General features: G+C 38.0%; 1 protein-coding gene across 8 annotated transcripts in view; it reads left to right on the top strand.

Moving 5' to 3' along the window:
• ITSN2 (intersectin 2) overlaps positions 1–21,603 on the top strand; it is a 140,246-nt gene that overhangs the window by 9,455 nt on the left and 109,188 nt on the right. For all 8 annotated transcript variants that reach the window (XM_059132496.1, XM_059132491.1, XM_059132498.1 and 5 more), the window contains one exon: positions 19,671–19,734. In XM_059132496.1, coding sequence (XP_058988479.1) covers positions 19,704–19,734 — 31 coding nt within the window. In that variant the 5' untranslated portion in view covers positions 19,671–19,703. Of the gene's footprint in view, positions 1–19,670; positions 19,735–21,603 lie in introns of those variants that run through there.

Genomic DNA, 21,603 nt, shown 5'->3' on the forward strand with positions numbered 1-21,603 from the left:
CTTACATAAAATCCCCAGTGCTCACCACAAGTGCTCTCCTTAATACCCATCAGCCCATCCCCCACGCACCTCCCTACGTCAGCCCTCAGTTTCTTCTCTCATGGTGGGGTGCCTGGGTGGCTCAGTCATTGAGCATCTCATTGAGTGTCTTGAGAAGCGTCTGCCTTCTACTCAGGTTGTGATCTTTAGGTCATGGGATGGAATCCTGCCCTGGGCTCCCTGCTTGGCGGGAGTCTGCTTCTCCCTCTCCCTCTGCCTGTCTTGCCTCCCCATCATGCTCTCTCTCTCTCAGATAAATAAAATCTTAAAAAAAAAAGGAGTTACTTATGGCTTGTTTCTCTCTTTTTTTCTCCTTCCCATATGTTCATCTGTTTTCTTAAATTCCTACATGAGTGAGATCATATGATATTTGTCTTTCTCTGACTGACTTATTTCACTTAGCGTACATAATACACTCTAGTAGGGACCTCAGTGGCTCAGCTGGTTAAGCGACTGCCTTTGGCTCAGGTCATGATCCTGGGCCGGGAGTCCCGGGATCAAGTCCCACATTAGGCTCCCAGCTCTGCAGGGAGTCTGCTTCTCCCTCTGACCTTCTCCCCTCTCATTTTCTCTCTTACTCTCTCTCTCTCAAATATATATTGTATTTAAAAAATAAAAAAAAAATTTATTTAAAAAATAAAATACACTTTATTAAAAAAAAAATACACTCTAGCTCCATCCTCATTGTTGCAAATCAGCCAAGGTTTGTTTTTGTTGTTGTTTTGTTTTGTTTTAAATAAGTTTTTTGGGAGAAACAAAACAAAATTTCATTTGCACTGCCTTGATTATTCATGATGTTAACATTTATTACCCAATTTCTTTTCCCCTTTGCAAAGCTATTTGAGGTCTTAGAGTTTTCATTATCTACTTTAATAGTTCTCTGTACGTTAAAAATATTGACTATCATATTTATTTTGTTTTTTCCCCATTTATCTTTAAATTTTGTTTTCAGCAAACATTTAAAATATTTATATAGATGAATCTTAATTTTTCCCTTTGAGTTTTCTTGAGTGGTGTTAGAACTTAGTTTTTGTTTTGTTTTGTTTTATTTTTTTGTCAGAGAGGTGGTATTTTACTTGAAGGTGAAACATTTATCTGAATGTTTCCCTCTTCTTATTCAAGACAAGTAAATGGTTTTGTTTCAATATTTAGCCTTGATATGAGACTGAAGAGAACAGACCAAATAGCCGGCACCCACCACCTTCTCCTTACAGCGGTGCGGGCTGAGTCACAAGCTATTCTTAGGTGGCTTTTTTTCCCCCTTTGTGTGGGTGAATTGTCTTATTCAGAGTTGTTGACTAGTTCTTCTAAAACTGATTTAATTTAAATCTGCAATATTATTGGAGTAGCAACGACTTCTGTATTAGTTTACCGTTTCTGTTCTTATATACCTGCTTGGCTTATTAGTTGATTCTTTGTAGGCTAAGCTTAACAATTACAAAAAATCAGACTTAAAATTTATGTTTAAACATCTTAAACAGAGAATGCTAAGTTGCAGAATTAGAACTAGTAACTAATTTTGAATAGGAAAGTTATCTTTGAAGTTTTTAAGTCTCAGCATGTTTTGTATATTTGATCCCTAAGCCTTTAGAAAGAAATACTAGTAACCTTTTCCTTAGATATGAAAGTGAGAAAAAGTATGTCCTTCTTATCAGTAATTGGTACAACTTTAGTTTGTTGCACCAACTCAGTGAAATCAAGGTAACTATTGTGTTAAAAATAGCATTGAAATAATAGTAGTAATAGCCATCATTTATGAGCACCTTCTGTGTGCCAGATGCTTTGCAGACATTATATCTAAGCCTTAAAACAACCCAGCATTTAGGTACAACTATCCACACTTAGAGGTTAGGAAGTTGAAGCTGTCACATGGAGTCCACAAAGCCAAGGAGTAACTGTGCTGGGATTTAAACACAAGTTGGTTGACGTCCTTTCAAAGTTCAAAGTTATCAGCCTTCTTGTCCTCACTGCAGTTGAAAGAATGCTAACTTCTGAGAGTCAAAGCATTTAGGTTTCTTAAAGGATATTTTAGTACCAGTCACATGGCTGACTTCTGGACACTAGGTATATGAAGATGAAGAGACATTCATATGAGTTCACCATATCATAGATGTGGTTGGCATGAAAATAAAAGTTAATAATACTGGGTAGTATGTAGTTTAATGGAGATATATACAAGATTAAACAGGAATGTAGCAAAGGAAGCTTTTATAAGTGGAAGTATCACTCAGGAGGGTAGGTAGTTCCATAGGGTCAGAGAGCCGGAATGAAATAAGATGGGGCAGAGATAAAGGTGGGAACATATTCTAACACTAGGAAAATAGGCAGAGGATAAACCGTAAAACACCTCATATGCAACGTGAAAGAGATTAGTTTTTTTTTAATGTAACAGTTTTGTTGAGATATAATTCATACCATAAAATTCACCTTTTTAAAGCTTACAATTCTGTGGTTTTAATTATATTCACAGAATTGTGCAGCTATCAACAATACCTAATTTTAGAACATTTTTAAAGATTATTTTTAAAGATTTTATTTATTTATTTGAAAGAGAAATCACAAGCAGGGGGAGCAGTAGAGGGAGAGGGAGAAGCAGGCTCCTGTCTGAACAGGGATCCTGATGGGGCGCTTGATCCCAGGATGCTGGGATCATGACCTGAGCTGAAGGCAGACACTTAACCATCTGAGCCACACAAGTGACTAATTTTAGAACATTAAAAAAAAAAGATATTTACTTATTTGAGGGGATGGGAGGAGAGAGCAGGAGCCGGGTTTGGGGATGGGAGGGGGAGAGGGACAAGCAGACTCCCTGCTAAGCAGGGAACCTGAGGCAGGGCTCTTTCCCAGGATCCTGGGATCATGACCTGAGCCATAGGCAGATTTTTAGCCAGCTGGGGCACCCAAACACCCCGAATTTTAGAACATTTTCATCATCCAAGAAAGAACCCCCTTATCCATTAGCCCCATTTCCATTCCCCCACCACCCCAGCCCTAAGCATGGGTTCTGGGGTCTCTATGAAATTTTTTTTTTTTTAAAGATCTGATTTATTTATTTGACAGAAAGAGATCACAGGTAGGTAGAGAGACTGGCAGAGAGAGAGAGAGAGAGAGAGAGCGGGAAGCAGGCTCCCTGCTGAGCAGAGAGCCCGATGTGGGACTCGATCCCAGGACCCTGAGATCATGACCTGAGCCGAAGGCAGCGGCTTAACCCACTGAGCCACCCAGGCGCCCCCTGGGGTCTCTATGAATTTGCCTATTGTGGACATTTCATATAAATGGGAACATAAAATATGTGTGGTCTTTTGTGATTGGTTTCTCTCGCAACCATAATGTTTTTAAGGTGTGTCTTTGTTATAGCATATATGAATAAGTCACTCCTTTTCATGGTTAAATATTCTATTATATGGATATACCACATTTGGTTTATCCATTCATCAGTGGATGGACATTCGGGTTGTTTACACTTTTTGGCTATAATGAAGAATACTGCTGTGAGCATCTGTATACACAGTTTTGTGTGGACATGGATTTAGGTTTTCATTTTTCTTGGGTTCATACCTAGGGGTAGAATAGCTGAGTTATATGGTAACCTATGCTTAACATTTTGAGAAATTGCCAAGTTGTTTTCCAAAGCAGCTGAATCGTTTTACATTCCCACCAGCAATGTATGAGGGATCCAATTTAGGAGATTCGATTTTATACTACTGATGAGCTATTATTACACAGAATCATGGTGGAAAATGGCTGAAAATTTTTGGATTAGGTTACTGTTTCTCCAGTATAGTTCAAGACACATGCAGGTGAGCAGACTTTTCCTGATGAATATGATGATGAATATGAAACTAAAATGAAAGTTATTTTCTTGTTTCTTAGGAGCTACTGTTATTTTGTGTCCATAGTCTAGATTTTTGTGTTAGTATACTTACTGATAATCTGAGGTACTAAGGATTACTGAAATTTAGTGTTTATAAACTAAAATTAACCAGTTTTTAGAGCCTACTGAGGGCTCTATTTTAGTTTTCTTTTACGAAACTTGTTAGCTGGAAAAAATATACTGTGGGAAAAAGACAGTCTCTTCAGTAAATGGTGCTGGGAAAATTGGACAGCTATATGTAGAAGAATGAAACTCGACCGTTCTCTTACACCATATACAAAGATAAACTCAAAATGGATAAAAGACCTCAACATGAGGCAGGAATCCATTAGAATCATAGAGGAGAACATAGGCAGTAACCTCTTCGATATCAGCCACAGCGACTTCTTATAAGATACGTCTCTAAAGGCAAAGAAGACAAAAGTGAAAATGAATTTTTGGGACTTCATCAAGATCAAAAGCTTCTGCACAGCAAAGGAAACAGTCAACAAAACAAAGAGGCAACCCATGGAATGGGAGAAGATATTTGCAAATGACAGTACAGACATAAGGCTGATTGATATCCAGGATCTATAAAGAACTTCTCAAAGTCAACACACACAAAACAGATAATCATGTCAAAAAATGGGCAGAAGACACGAACAGACAATTCTCCAATGAAGACATACAAATGGCTATCAGACACATGAAAAAATGTTCATCATCTCTAGCCAGGGAGATTCAAATCAAAACCACATTGAGATAACCACCTTACACCAATTAGAATGGCCAAAATTAACAAGACAGTAAACAACATGTGTTGGAGAGGATGTGGAGAAAGGGGAACCCTCTTACACTGTTGGTGGCAATGCAAGTTGGTGTAGCCGCTTTGGAAAACATGTGGAGATTCCTTAAGAAATTAAAAAATAGAGCTTCCTTGTGACCCTGGAATTGCACTTTGGGTATTTACTCCAAAGATACAGATGTAGTGAAAAGAAGGGCCATCTGTACCCCCATGTTTATGGCAGCAATGGCCATGGTCACCCAACTGTGGAAAGAACCAAGATGCCTTTCAACGGACGAATGGCTAAGGAAGATGTGGTCCATATACACTACGGAGTATTATGCCTCCATCAGAAAGCATGAATACCCAACTTTTGTATCAACATGGATGGGACTAGGTGAGATTATGCTGAGTGAAATAAATCAAGCAGAGAAAGTCAATTATCATATGGTTTCACTTATTTGTGGAGCATAAGAAATAACACGGAGGACACAGGGAGAGGAAGAGGAGAAGGGAGTTGGGGGAAACTGGAGGGCGAGGTGAACCATGAGAGACTATGGACTCTGAAAAACAATCTGAGGGTTTTGAAGGGGAGGGAGGTGGGAAGTTGGATGAGCCTGGTGGCGGGTATTATGGAGGGCACGTATTGCATGGAGCACTGGATGTGGTGAATTCTGGTACACTGAAAAGAAATTTAAAAAATTACAAAGCCCTAAGTAAAATCCTTATACTTACAAACAAACAAACAAACAAACAAACTAAAAAAACCTGTTAGCTATACAATACTTTGGCTGCATTGAAAAATGCCTACAATGTAAACCCACACTCAAATGTAAATACTGTTTTCAGTGCAAGCATTGGTATTATCTTAAGTTTGAGGTAGTTCCAATTGCTGTCCTTGAATTAGCTGTAATTATAGAATCAATGTTAAATTTAATTTTTTTGCCCACTTTGCTCTTATGCCACTGTTGCATTGTATAATTCTTCATCATGGAGTTATTTTTCTATTGGAAAATGGAAGCAGGTGGTTGGTTAGGTTGGGTCTCTTGTCCCACTTAGGTGCGCCACAGTTAGAATACTTTGAAAACGAATGGAATACATAGTGGAAGGATTCTTTCCTACTCTAGTATTGTATGTATTTTTAAAAGTGGGAATTACTATATTTATAATTAAGAACCTTAGCTATGGAAAACAGGAACTCTCTGAAAATCTTCACATTGGCTTGACAGGTCTGAAAAACCTTTGGAATTGTATGCTACATTTTATACATTTGTGTTTTTTTCCAGAAAGAGCAACTATAGGTTTGCCAGATTTTTTAAGTCCATGACTCCTCAAAATTAAAGAATTCGGATTGGTGAAGAGAATTTGTAAATTTGTGTTTTTGAAGTATTCGAGGGAAGTGAGTCCTTGTTTTGATTAGAGATAAGTATTTTCTGAACACTGGTGGTTTTAGTGGGACTAATTCCACATTAGAGTATTTCTATCTTACTTTTTTATGGTAGTTTTTCTCCCTGTCAGAACTTGGAGTTTGCTTTTAAAATCCTCATTCTACTATTTTATATTTGCTTTCTTAATAGATTAGGATGTTCTACTTAAGAGCATTATTTTTGCTGCACTGATAGCATACTTTCCAGTAGCTGAAACATTGATATTAAAAAAAAACAAAAAACAAAACTTAAAGTAGACTGATAGAATAGGAAAATGGATGGTTGCTTTTGTTCCCACTGGCTACTGCTTTCATTTTCCTTACTCTCTTGTTCTGTATGTGTTTGGATTGAATTTAGAAACTACCAGTCACAGGGGCACCTGGGTGGCTCAGTGGGTTAAAGCCTCTGCCTTAGGCGCAGGTCGTGATCTCAGGGTCCTGGGATTGAGCCCCGCCTTGGTCTCTCTGCTCAGCGGGGAGCCTGCTTCCTCTTCTCTCTCTGCCGGCCTCTCTGCCTACTTGTGATCTCTGTCTTATCAAATAAATAAAATCTTAAAAAAAAAAGTCTCAGATGGAAGCCATTCCCACTCAGGACCTTCTGGGTGTGGCATTGCTTTTGGATTCCAGGCTCTTTAGGCCTTTGCAGCAGGGTACGTGTGGAGGAGTATACTTCTCCTCTGTAGTTTTTAGCACTGTAGCATGGCAGGGTTTGAGAGATTGGTAATTTTAGTTAAATGTTTTTGGTAAAACAGACTTTTTACTTAATATTATTTGTAATACACTAAGATATAGACAAGAGCAAGGCTCTGGGTCATATTTGCTATTGTGTTGAAAGATCGTATAGTAGAATACAAAAACATATTTGGTCTTTGTCCCTGGTGCCTGGCACAGATCTCCTAAAACCTTTGGAATTTCCTGAGTGATAGGAGTGTCTTTGATTCATAATAAGCCCCTTCCCATCACACCTGAGGTATGCTAATAAGGCTTACAGTGGTACCTCTAGATAGCCTGAGGATGAGGATACTTTCCACCCCACCCACTGACCTCCAGGAAGAGGAGGTGGGCACTAGAGATTGAGCTCTGTAAAAGCTCTAGAACAGTGAGGTTCAGCAAGCTTCCAGGTTGGTGAATGCATTGAGGTGCTGGGAGGGTGACATGCCTGGAGAAGGCATGGAAGCTCCATGTCCTGCCCCCCATACCTTGCCCAGTGTGTTTCTTCCATTTGGCTCTCCTTGAATTATAACCTTTATATTAAAACAGTAAATGTAAATAAATTGTTTTTCTAGGTTCTGTGAGCTTTTCTAGCAAATTATCAAACCCATGGAGGTGATCATGGGAACCTCTGACTAATAGCCAGCTGGTTGAGCTAAGGCCTCAACCTGTGGGGACTACATAACTCTAGGTGGTTAGAGTTAGAAGTGAATTGTTGGACACCTACTTGGTGTCAGGAAAAAAAAATATATCCATAGAAGACATTACTGGTTTTTGAAAGACAGGTAAACTTACTATAGACTTCTCTTCTTTGAATTACTGAAAATTGTCTATTTTTAATTGCTTGACATTTGGTATGTGCAGTTCATATGAGATTTTAAAAAATAGCAACAAAACTTGGAAAAAAAAATCAGTCACAGCCTTTCAACATAAGTCATCTATTTTTAGCATATTAATTTTTTTAATGTTATTTTAGAGAGAGAACATGAGCAGGAGGGGCAGAGGGAGGGGGAGAGAGAGAGAGAATCTCAGGCGGACTCTGAGTTGAGTGCAGAGCTGGATGCAGGGCTCGATCGCCTGACTCTGAGATCACAACCTGAGCCAAAACCAAGACTGTTCCACCCATGCACCCCAGTATATTAATGCTTTTTAATTAGAGTATCTATCTGTTTATAACATACACACATACATATATGATTTTTACATAATTGCAATCAGTATAGATTTTTGTCTACTTACTACATGGAAGGAATTTTTTGTGTTACAATGATTTTCATAAGTATTAATGGCTATGTTTTTTTAAAAATTTTAAAAAGATTTTATTTTTTTGATAGAGACACAGCGAAAGAGGGAACACAAGCAAGGGGAGAGGGAGAAGGAGGCTTCCCACAGAGCAGGGAACCTGAGGTAGTGTTCCATCCTTCGTGACCTTAGCCGAAGGCAGACGCTTAACGACTGAGACACCCAGGTGCCCTGGTGTTTATATTTATCTAGTAGATAGACTATGATTTATTAACCATACTCCTATTTTCAGGTGTATGGATTTGTTTCAAGTTTTTTGCTATTATAAATGAAATTGATGAATATTATTCGTTGAATGTATATTATACATTTAGTCTGTCAGACTCTCATTAGGTGCTTCATAAAGATAAGGTTCTTTCCCTTAAGAGGTTTTCTTCTAATCCTTTACATGCACATTTATAATTTTGAATATTTGTATCCATATTCTAGAATTTCTTATTTTTTATTTTTTATTTTATTTTATTTTTTAAAAAAGATTTTATTTATTTGTTTGACAGAGAGATCACAAGTAGACAGAGAGGCAGGCAGAGAGAGAGGAGGAACTGAGCAGAGAGCCTGATGTGGGGCTCGATCCCAGGACCCTGAGATCATGACCTGAGCCGAAGGCAGAGGCCTCAACCACTGAGCCACCCAGGTGCCCCATAGAATTTTGTATTTTTTAAAAAATTTACATTATATTGGGGTGCCTGGGTTGGTCAGTTGTTAAACGTCTGCCTTTGGCTCAGGTCATGATTGTGGGACCATGGGATCGAGCCCTGTGTCGGACTCCGTGCTTGGCAAGCGGCCTGCTTCTTCCTCTCTTACTCCCCCTGCTTATGTTCCCTCTCTGGCTGTCTCTCTCTCTGTGTCAAATAAACAAATAAAATCTTTTTTTAAAAAATTTACTTTATATCACAAACATTACCTATTATAGCCTTGAAATTATCATTTATAATACATGTGTGATATTCTGAAATTTATTTTCTTGTTCCTTTCTCTATTGGATAATTAATCTGATTTGTATACTCAGTAGTCATAAAAGAAAAGATTGACAAATCTTGGTATGAAAATAAAGAAGTTGGTATAGTAAAAAATGCCTTCAAATCAAAAGGCGAGAATCTGGATGAAGAGTTTTATGACGCATGTTACGAGTCTGGAAGAGTGAGGGAGAGAGGGAAGTGTGGTGGTGGGTCGGGGGAACAGGTGAGCTAGGACTTGTCAGGCTGGTGGGAGTTAGTGGTCAGGAGTTTAAAGTGACGCCAGTCAACACCTTCATTCATGTGGCCATGAAATAGTAGTGGGGTTTTACTAGATGCATAATATACAGGAAGAGGGGAGAGTGAACTTTGGGATGCATACAACGACTTACAATTTGGGTAAGGAGGGTTATTAGGACCAAAGGAAGCTGATGTTAGGGCATGAAGAAGAATGAGAGACAATGAAAATTTGCCAAGACCAATAGTTTGTAAGTCCTGGTAGAGTTAAAGAATTTCTGGAGTCTGGGAACTAGGGAAAATGGGCTGTTGATCAAGGCTCTGGTGAAGGGAGAGTGGGAGGCTTGAAGTGGGTTACAGAGGAGTGCAGTCATTATGATAACAAGGCCTAGGGTGTGACCTGGGAGTGCCCAGCTAAGATAAGATAGAGGATAAGACATTTGGAATTCGGGGGTCAAAGACAGGATGTGGGTAGGATCATCTGTGGGGAGACTTGACTTCACCAAGAAGTATTGGAATAATGGTGGCGAGGGGATGGTGAGGTAGGTGTGAAAGCAGTTAAGGAATTGCCATGGTGATTGTAGGGGACAGCAGTGAGGGAGAGCCAGTGGTCAAGTCAGATGTACTAGTTTTCTTTTTCAACTTTCATTTATGAAAAATGTCAAACATGCAAAAGTTATTTTCTAATTACCTTCATTTACCTATGTACTTTTTAATTTAATGTTTTGTTTTTTGTTTTTTTTTTTTAAGATTTTATTTATTTATTTGACAGAGAGAGATCACAAGTAGACGGAGAGAGAGGCAGGCAGAGAGAGAGTGAGGGAAGCAGGCTCCCTGCTGAGCAGAGAGCCCGATGCGGGACTCGATCCCAGGACCCTGAGATCATGACCTGAGCCGAAGGCAGCGGCTTAACCCACTGAGCCACCCAGGCGCCCTAATTTAAGGTTTTTATACTTTTGCATGAGCTTTAGTTCTTTTTTGGAGAAGGCAGGCTATAAATAAGTTCATTTCCAGATTCCTTTCCAGAAGAGTAGTTGTGCCAATTTTCATTTCTATCAGCTAGGTATTGATATAATTCTCATTTTTACAGCTATTGTTACAGTTCCTTGCATTGTTAAGCTCTTCACTACTTCATGTGAATAAACCGCCACCAATTTTCCCAGACCACACTCCTCACTCCGCTTTTGCACATATTACCTCAGCCTAGAATGTTACTCTCCTATATTCATTCGGGTAACAAATGTTCCCGTGTATAAAGCATAGCTAGTTGAACACAACTGAAATTCATATACCTGGGTGACTCATGGGAACATATTTACATGAGACCTTCTTTTGTTGCTTGAAGAGAAGAGAAATGTGTGCTTAGCCACCTCAGAGCCCAGGAGATCCAAGAGTTTGTTTTCAGCCCTGCCCTTTGGATGTCTGGGCTCGAAGAAAAGCTGTACTTTCTCAACTCCTTTTCCTTCTGCTTCCAAACTTATATGTGTCTTTATTAATCTTTACTATCTATAAAGATATTTATCTTTTTGTTTTGTCCTATATTCCCAGAACCAGAAATGTGTGCCCCATGTTCTAGCTTTATACTCTAGAGCTGTCTGCTTTCTCTGGACTCTAGCTTTCATTATTAATTAACCTCCTTTCCTTCTCCTTTTGGAAATTAAATCTGTTCATCTTCCTCTAAAAATAGTTTTGTTCTCCCATCTAACAGGAAAGCCTGATAACCGTGCCTCTTTCCTGAAACCTCCTGTCACTCCTCCCCCTCCCCCCTTTTCTTCCTCTCTCCTTTAACAACATATTCTTGAGTCACACTTTACTGCTGGTCTGCTTCAGTTTGACTGAAGTCCATTACCTGCACAGATGGCTAAAACTAATGGCTTAGTCTTGACTTCTATGACATTTGACAGTTATGACCATCATCTCTTTGAAATGCTTTTCTTTCCTCTATGTTGTGATTTCTCCTTTTTCTCAACCTCTGTTCTGATCATTCCTCTCCTTTTTCCTGTACATGCTTTTTGTGGATAATTTCATTTACTGACCTGTTTACAGCTATTCCCAATCCATGATAGCTACCAGATCTGGTCTGCAGCCTGGGCAGAATCCTTACCATCTCTTAAACATTTCCATCTAGATGTCTTTGTAAGTGCATCAGATTAAGTAAGCTGAAAACTGAACGTTTTGTTGCTCACCCCCCAAATCTAATACTGAAATTTCTACTTTTTTAGAGCTTTTATCTTGGTGAGTATTACCACTACAGTCACCCAAGAGAGAAACTTATCTTGATACTCTTCTTTCATCAGCAGCATTTAGCTAATCAGAAAATGCTGTCCATTCTAGCTCAGAAGTGCTTCTTCTCTATTGTCCAAGTTAAAATTCTCACCATCTGGATTACATCAGTCACTCATATAACTGGTGTCCGTGTCTCAAGATACTCATGTCCGGTTCAGTTCCTATATTGTTTCTCAGAATTCTCTTCATCTGCCCTTAAAAGATCAGGTTCTTCTCTTGTTTCTTATATAGGCTTTCCCTGGATGAAGTCACTCACTGATATGATGACAACTATTTCCAGTCCCTGGTGACTACCAAAACTGAGTGTCTGTCTTGCATAAATACGGTCTCTCCATGACTTGCACAGTGAAATTCAAAATCAATAACATGACATACTTTGCTTAAATTGTATGATCTTGGCAAGTTACTTAATCTCTTTGGATTCTCTTTAATTGTTTCTAAAATGAAGGGGCTGAAATTCAGTATGCTGTTTAATTCTTTAAGAAAAAATCATCAGATAAAATATTATAGAGAAGCCTTAGTATGTGAAACACAAAAACGGAGCTACTGTCATTGAAGTTGGTATCCTCTTCCAGTCCTGCATTCCTCTTCCCTATTCCACATCTATCGTATCGCTTTGAAATTTCTAGAATTGCAAGGAGCCAAGTTTAAAACTATTGGGTCTCTTACGGTGTCTTTTAACAATTAAAATTAAGTGAGTTCTTTGAAATCCCATGGCTCTCAAATCACACTGTTTTTGAATAGGAAAGTCTCTACTGTGATACAGGCTATGTACTTTCCTTTCAACCTATCTTTCCCTTAGATTCAGGTGCTTTTCCTTTCTCTGTATCAGTGCCTGTCCACGCACGTATACAATGTCTTTCACTCTGAGAATGCATGGAACCGACTTACTTTGCCATCATAATCACGTTAGAGCCTTCTTACACAAATATTACCTCCTTTGTGATATGTGCCCTAGTTTAACTCACCTCCTTAGTAGTGGTAGTTCTGTCCTCTGGGTTCTTACAACATTCTTCAAATCCTTTTATTATAGTGACTATTAATGTCTGGTAACTAAACAAATGGATGAATGAAAGAAGGGATAGCTAGACAGGGAACAGGTGTAGAGAACGTATTGTACACTGTAAATTTCCTTCTACTGCAGAAACTGTAAAGAAGTAAGTAATTTTGCCTTAGTCATTCTCTCATGGGACCGACCTTGATCTCCTTTGGAATCAGATGAGGAAGGAACATTTTCTCCAACTGATCAGTAAGTTTGGAGAGTTGGTTCTCTGTACATAGCACATGAAGTGAAGGAGGCACTGGAGAAAGTTTTATATAAGATAGGCCTTCAGGAACTTGATTATCTTGCTTTTGAATGTCAGACCTTCAGTCAGATTTATTTAAGCTCAACAATGTTTAACAAACATGATAAGTATAACTGAAAAACCCAAGTCTTTCTGTCCCAATGTAAAAGCTTCAGAAACCAACAGGCCATAAAACTTTGTCTCTAAAAGTATACTTAGAAGAAAAAGTTGTGGATCGACCATGTTGCAAAGGATGATTTGATCTAAAATCCAGAGCCTAGTACCTGCAGGGTTTCAAGGAAGTCATTTAGAGTTTCTTTTCTGTATATTCCGTTCTGCGGTGCCTTGCTCCTTGCTTCCCTTGCTTTGTTTTTGTTTATCTTACCCATACCACTCATTTACCCAATTCATTTGTTCAGCAAATCTTTATTGAACATTTGTCTTTGGGAGGTCTGGTTTAGGCACCAAGCCTAAAAAAAAGTCTTTGCTCAGAACAAGTGAAACATGCAGCTGAAATACAGTATAATAAATGAAGTTACAGTGGGACGAACAAATATGGTGGACAACGTAGGAGATTGTGGCTAACTGGGAGGACACAAGTCTCTCAGATAGGATGTGTCATTGAGTTGAGAGTTGAAGAATGTGAAAAAAGTGTGAATGTGATGGGGAACAGCTCTTTACAAAGAAATAGGGGAGTGAAAAAGCATCATTGTTTAAAAAAGAAAAAAGCTGAATCAAGGCAACATGTCTAGAGATGAATGTGGTAAAGTAGATTGAGGTGAGGTTCTGAATTATGTTTCATACTCAACCGTGTTTCATACTAACAAGTTTGGGCTTGAACTTGTAGTTGTGAAATAAGGTGTTTTAGAAGAAAACTAGTAGCTCTGTAGAAGGTCTCAAAGCAATAAGATCATTTTAGAAAGTTCATGCCCTAATTCACACCATCTCTCAATGATGTGCTTGGGAATCTCTAGTAAATGACCTAAGTGATACAGTCAGGCAAGTTGGGGAACTCTTATGTCCAGATCATTGGACATAAAAGATGTGGTTTCTAGGATCAGCTTTGCTACTGGCTAGCTGTATGAACTTATACAAGTCTCTCAGTCTTCCTATCTTGAAAGTTGAGGGTTTTGAACTAAGTAAGTACTGTGATTGTTTCCTTCTCAAACTGTTCTTCTAGACAAAAAATTGTTTAACTTATAATGTCTACAACTTACCCTACTCTGGATCTTAAAGAAGGATTTCCTGCTTCTGGTGAAGCATTTCTACTTTTCTCTGCCTTAGTATAAATGTAGTTGCCAAATTCTAAAGTGGTATTTGCTTTATATTAATTTGCAACATTCTTCTTTGCCTTAGGCCTGCTGTCTACCACATGTGTTTTCTTGGTGTCTCAAAAGGTAACAGTGCCAGTTCTCCACTAATTTATAATGTGCAAGGAAAGCTCCACGTGAATATTCTCTTTTCCACATGAATATTCCAAAGCCATAGGTAATTAACACAATGTTCTAATTGCATGATAACTGCAAACTGCCAAGAGTGCCCATCATCATATTACCCCTCCTAAGGAATGGAGGCAGGTGTTTGTTGGATGCTGACTCCAATCACCCACATCTGAAACAGGTGTCAGGCAGGTAACTGGGGAGATGCTGATTACCCTTTTCTTCCTCTGAGAGGGTTATACCAAGAGGAAAGAAATAATTAGCTGTCCCCTAATTTATGTACATGAGAGACCTATGTGTTTTAAGATATCTCTGGCTTGTTTTCCTTCTCCCCTACAAATGTACCACCATTAAGTTGAGCTGCTACTCTCAGGAAGTTGTGCCCTATTCATCATTAATTATTATCCCAATTTAAGAGAAGAAGAGGCATATAAAGCCCATGGGAAGGGAAGTTTGTGGCCTTTAAAATTAGACAGGTTTGGGATTGCATCCTGGCTTCATCACTCAGTGAATATTGGCAAGTAATTTAGCCTTTCTGTTTCTTCATCTGTGAAATGAATACAGTATCCTTTGCCTTGCAGGGATAATTGTGAAAGTTATTAGTGTTATCAAAGGTGTTTAGCAGTATCTGGCACCTGGAAGCCTGTTTTACAAGCTCCTCTGTTTCTCCTCTGAAGTTCCTTGTTTGCAACCTAGAATATATTAGACTCTCAGTATTGAGCACAACACATAGTAACACATAGTAGATGATTAATAGAAGTGTATTGCATTAATAGTAAGCACTTATTAAATTGTAGCACCTGGGTGGCTCAGTGGGTTAAAGCCTCTGTCTTCGGCTCAGGTCATGATCCCCGGGTCCCGGGATCGAGCCCCACATTGGGTTCTCTGCTCAGCGGGGAGCCTGCTTCTCCCCCCCACCCCCGCCTGCCTCTCTGCATACTTGTGATCTCTGTTTGTCAAATAAATAAACTATTAAAAAAAATTTTTTTTTAAGATTTTATTCATTTATTTGACAGAGAGAGATCACAAGCAGGCAAGAGGCAGGCAGAGAGAGAGGAAGGGAAGGAGGCTCCCTGCTGAGCAGAAAGCCTGACGTGGGACTCGACCCCAGGACCCTGAGATCATGACCTGAGCCGAAGGCAGCGGCTTAACCCACTGAGCCACCCAGGCGCCCCAATAAATAAACTATTTTTAAAAAGTTAAAAAATTTATTTAAGTGTAAAATGTCTAATTTTTCAAAATTTCAGTTGTTATTTCTTTGTACAAGTACTATTCTGCAGGTAGATTAGTAGAATTGTTAAGCATGAGGTAATTATTTGACAATAGGGCAGAGAGAATTGATATAAACATAACAGATATGAAATAGTAAAAGCTGTTGGTTCCAACAAACTGCACTACCATAGTCAGATGTTACCACAGTCAATCAGATGTTACATGTATACATCTATGTAATGATACCTGCATGTGTGGCTGGCTAAATCCCATGTACCATGGGCTAAATCCCAGGTAAAGAAAGTTCTGTAATACTGGTACCTTCAGCTTCACTTGCCCTCCCTTCCCATTATATTATTTGATTCATTCTTTGGTTTTATTTCAGAATCATACCTGTGATTACTGAGTATCTATTATGTGGCCTTCTGTTGTATTCATAGGATATGTGATGACTAACTATAAGTTCTAGATAGATAATCTTTAAATTTTAGACCTAGATCTAACTGATTAAGGCTTTGTGACTGTGGGATCCTATTCTTTGTCCTTTGTAAGTGCATGCTTTCTCTTCAAACTGTCCCTGGTAATTCACATGCTTTTATGCAGTTATACAGTGTGTTGCATGTAACATTTTTGGAGGATTTTTCTTCTACATTTTGAAACTATCTCGTCTCAGAGACCTAATAAAATAGGTCTTGCTACTTGCTACTGTGTATCTTTAAACAGTTTCTTTGCAGGCATGTTAACTTATTTTGGTTTAACATTACTGATAACAATTTAAAATTGGTGAAATAAAAGTGTCAGACTTTTTTGTAGAATTTCTGTATTGGGGAATTATCAGTTATATCGATATTTATGAGACTTCCTCTGTGTTCACTTTTTCTTAAAACTGGTGACCCCACAATTCACCCAGTCTCACAAACAAATTCTGGGAGTCATCACTTTGATTCCTTTTACTTCATAATCCCTCATATCTAAAGAGTTTCTGGGTTCTACCTGTTTTAAACCCTTCCTTATTATTCCAGTACACCCCATCTGCTCTGTTCCGTCTGCCACTATTTTAGATCAGGTGTCAGTTATTGTTCTCATCTCTTCCCTAACTGATCTCCCTGGTATAGCTGCGGTCTTTTCTTCACCATTGATTGTCTTAAGTGAAATCTATGTCCCTCTCCTTTGACCATTTTAAAACTCCCTGTGAGCGGGGCGCCTGGCGGGCACAAAGAACAAACTGATGGCTGCCAGAGGGAGATGGCAGGGGAATGGGTGAACCACGTGAAGTAATTAGGTGTATACTTATGATGAATCACCATATCGTACACCTGAAACTAATATAACATAGTGTTAACTATACTGGAATTAAAAAATTTTTTTTAAAAAGCTTTATTGCAATGGAACTTTAATCCTGTTACCACACTTAGACTTCACCTGTCACTATACTCTTCCTAGGTAGGAGGAAATTCCACTTACATACAAGTTAGTGTTTTCTTTCTTCCTTTTTCAAAAGGTAATGTAAGGTGTAGGTATTGGACTTGTTTACTACACAGAAAACAATATCTAAACCTGGTGGGGTAGTCAAGAACTCACTTTACATGGGGTAAGAACACTGGATTTGAACCTGTGGCTCACAAGGAGGGTTTGGGTTTATTGGTTGTTTTTTTTTTTTTTTTTTTAAGATTTATTTATTTCTTTGATACATAGAGCACAAGTAGGCAGAGCTGGAGGCAGAGGAAGAGGAGGAGCAGACTCAGGGAGCCCTGTGTGGGGCTCATTCATGGAACCCTGAGATCATGACCTGAGCTGAAGGCAGATGCTTAACCCACTGAGCCACCCAGGCACCACGGGTTTCGTTCTTTATGGCTGAGTAGTATTCCATTCTGTATACCACATTTTTTTTATCCATTATCTGTCAGTGGACAGTCAGGCTGCTTCCACAACTTGGCTATTGTAAATAATGCTGCAATAAACATAGGGGTGCGTCTGTCTTTTCAAATTAGTGTTTTCATCTTTTGGTAAATACACGGTGCCGGAATTACTGGATCATATGGTCATTTTGCTTTTAATATTTTGAGGAACCTCCATATTGTTTTCCCACAGTGGCTACACCAGTTTCATTCCTACCATAGTACACGAGGGTTCCTTTTTCTCCACATCCTCACCTATACTGGATACTGGATATTTCCTGTATTTTTTATTTTAGCTGTTCTGACAGGCATGAGGTAATATCTCATTGTGGTTTTGATTTGCGTTTCCCTGATGATTCGTGTTGTTGGGCATCTTTTCATCTGTCTGTTGACCATCTATATGTTTTTTGTTGTCGTTGCTGTTGTTGTTGTTTTTGAGAAATGTCTGTGTCTTTTTTAAATGGATTATTTGTTTTTGGGGCATTGAGTTTTATATGTTCTTTGTATATTTTGGATACTAACCCTCTATCAGATATGTCATTCACAAATATCTTCTCCCATTCAATAGGTTGTTTTTTAGTTTTGTTGATGGTTTTCTCTGCTGTGCAAAAAAGCTGCACTAACGCTTATTAACACCTAAAGAAAGAGTATACACTTTAAGGGGGGGGATGGTGTATGGTGGTAGCATACAGAAAAGCTAGGAGTCACAAGAGTGTCATTCAAAGCATTATTGGAGCTTTAACTGTCCGTCCCTATTGTGCAGTCCTTGGCTTATTCTTGTGTAGGTAAATGTATCTGACTGTCAGTGCATGATGTCATTAAGGATTCTAATCATTGGTAACTCCCTTCTCTCACTACAGTCATCTGGTTGAAATTTAGTAGATGTTGTAATTTGCTTGATAGGAAGAAAAGGGACTGTTTTCTCGGCTATTAAATTTCTCTTTGTAAATCAGTAAATTGGATGTATATACCAGTTTTTTGTTGGTGTGACTAACTTTTGCTGGTTATACTGATACAGTCATATTTCTCTTTGAGCACGCCAGATTCACTACGATCTAGTGCCTTTGTAGCACTTCCAGGCAGCTGGTTAGCCAGCTCCTCTGGAGCATCTCTGGTGACACCATCCACCGTGATGTGTAACTCTTTGTGCCTTCTTTGTTCACATGGCTTGTGTAAACATTTTACCTTGGGCTTCTAAAAATGTTAATATTTAAATGATTTGGGTAAATAGATGAGCTACTGAACGGTCTTTTTAATATAGTGATTTTCCCCTGCAGTTTATAAGCCATGGTTTTAATTACTAAGTACATTATTATAAATTTCCTAGGTCTTCGCTCTTCCTAACTGATCTTACCCTCAAGATTCATGGAATGAATTTTGAATTTATTCATAGTAAAATAATGAATTTAGGGTTCAAGATTATATTGCACTCTCCCTTCCTGGATGTTTGCAAAATAGCAGCTATTTATCAAACACTCACTGTGTGTCAAGCAGTGTACTGGAATATATCTAATACTTAAAAAAAAATACTCGTGCAGAGTATTTTTACAGATGAGGGATCTGAGACTCGAGAAGATTAAAGAACTCTCCCGCCGTCACAGCTAGGAAAATAGCAGAGTTGGGATTTAAATCACAGCTGTTAATTTCCAAAGTCGCTTCTGTTCCTAGTACAGGGTACTTGCCCAGCACAGTTAGTTGTTTAAATAAACATATATATTATAATAATTCTGGGAAATTTTTATAAACCTGTAGAACCCTGTGCCACATTTATTTTGGATATTTTTCTCATTTGGGGATTTTTTAAAGAAAAGAACTTACGGATTTCCATGTTATTATACACTTAATTTATACAGTTGATTTCTCTGAAATAGCATCTTGCCTAGCTCTAACAACCTTCCTCTCTCCCAAGTTGATGTCTACAAAGCTGATTCATGCCAAGGGTTTCTTTATTCAGTATTTGCTATGAAATATGGGACTGTTTTTTCTTATAAATGTTTCTGTTTTAAAGGCAGTATCATTACCCAACAAAGTCTCCTACCCTTCCTTCCCTAAATGTAAATCCTACCCCTTCAGCGGCAGCAGCAGCTCTGCATTGTTTCCTATTGGAAGTGTGAGCTCAAGGGGACAGACATTCCCACTGCTAAGCTGAAGGGGACAGACATTCCCACTGCTAAGCTGGTGCACTAAAGCTGTGATCTGCCCTTGTTGTATTATTAATGGCACAATGTTTTTATGTTGCAGATGGCTGAGAGCTAGCAAGGAAAATTCAGGACCATGATGGCTCAGTTTCCCACAGCAATGAATGGTAAGCTGCTTTGTGCTTGTGGCAAGATAAAGAGGTTATGCCGGGTTGGGGGGGGGGGTTGTAAAGGTGGTAAAATATTCGTCTTGATATTTTTCCTTGAGCTAATAAATGCAAAACTTAAAATATTCTTACTGAAAATGTTTTGATAGTTTACTTCAGAACACTGCATATATCTTCTATTAGAATATTATGCAGTAAATCCTGTGGCTTAGTGTAAGCACGTTCTGCTGTATCATCTGGAATGTGTGTTTGCCTTTTAGCAGTTAAGAATAACCTAAAGGTATATTGTGTTTGATGTATAAAATGGGAGGACAAAAAGCAGAGTGCTGTAAGTGAAGACTGTTGAAGGTATTTCAGTAGTTTAGGATGATTGTAAACTAAGTTAATAAAGATTCATTTAGTAATATGCACATAAAATTAAGTATTCCTTTTAAAGGGTTGTGTGTGCCTACACACACAATTGTTTCATATGAAACATTTTTAAAGAAAATGTTTATATAACTTCAGTAACAAAAAGTTTTTAAAGTTTCTTTTCTGATTCTAGTTTTCTTTTCCCAAATACAAATTAACCACCCTTAATAAGTATTAAGGTAGTGTGTATGTCACTTAGAATTAATGCATTATACTTTTAAGAGAAAGAAAAAATGCATTATATTTTTAAATTGCTAAAGAAATCTAAGATGTGAACTTCTTAAATTTGTGGTAAATTTCATTAGCCAATTATAAAGGAATAGAAAGCCCAGTCAATAACTCTTTAACATTTAAATCGAAAGCAGTGATATTAAAGAACACTAGGAGAAGAAAAAGAAGGAAGCTTAATGAATTAATTCTACCGCTTTCAAACAATGATTCTGTTTTAATGCTCCCATTTATATTTGATCAGTTGTATCCTTTTTAAAAACACGTTTTCAGTCATAGGGCCAAATTAAGCACATTGTTAACAAAAAAATACATGTTGTATATCTAAAATTTTAAGATTCAGAATTGACCTTGTGAGATTTAGGAAAGTTTCGGAAAATTGAATTATTTGTGTTAAAGGTAAAACTAAATTCTGTGTGGTAGAATTCTATGTCATATAAGGATGGGCTTGAGATAAGAGTTTTGTTTTGCTTTTTGCCTTTTCAGAACTCTTATTTAAAGATCACTGTGAGCATTGCTGGAAATGGTGTGGGGTTATGAAGATTATTTGATGCCACAGGCAGTTTTTAAAAATTGAATAATGGCTTTTTTCTTCATAATGAGTGATAAACATAAGCTTAGAGAATCAGGGTAATAATTGTAGTACTAAAGTGCTCTACCCAAACTTAGGATTTCTACACACCACACATAGGAGTTTGCATTAAACACATAGTTTAGTTTCAAACTTCAATCAAAATGTTAAGGCTTACAAACAAAATGGACATAAAAGAAAGCAGTGTAGGTAGGCCTAGTCTTTCTTCATTCTGTTTCTTCCCTTTTCTTAACATTTGTGTATCTATTTGTAGCTCATTGCATTATATATGAAAGAATAATACTGACAAAATGTTGGATAATTACTTTAGGAGAGACGTTTAGGAATCAAGGTAGTTAAAAAAGAATTAGAGGTAGTAATTTTTTTTTTAATTCTGAAGAATTGATAGTAAATGTAGACTTTGTACCCTCCTTAGTTTATAATACAGCTGAAGATTGAAGATGATCTTGCTCATATCTAATTTCGTCAAATTTGGAGTTTAAGATCTTACTAGAAAAGGCATTCACATATAGCACAAAACTTTCAAAAGCAGTGTTTGCTCTTCTAGTAAATGCTCAATTATAGATGGTGTTAAATCTTTTCGATGCCCAGTACCGTTGGAACCTGTCTTTAAGTGCTCTAGACCAAGCTGTATGTCT

The sequence above is a fragment of the Mustela lutreola genome, chromosome 9, assembly GCF_030435805.1.
Source record: "Mustela lutreola isolate mMusLut2 chromosome 9, mMusLut2.pri, whole genome shotgun sequence".
Taxonomy (NCBI): Eukaryota; Metazoa; Chordata; class Mammalia; order Carnivora; family Mustelidae; genus Mustela; species Mustela lutreola.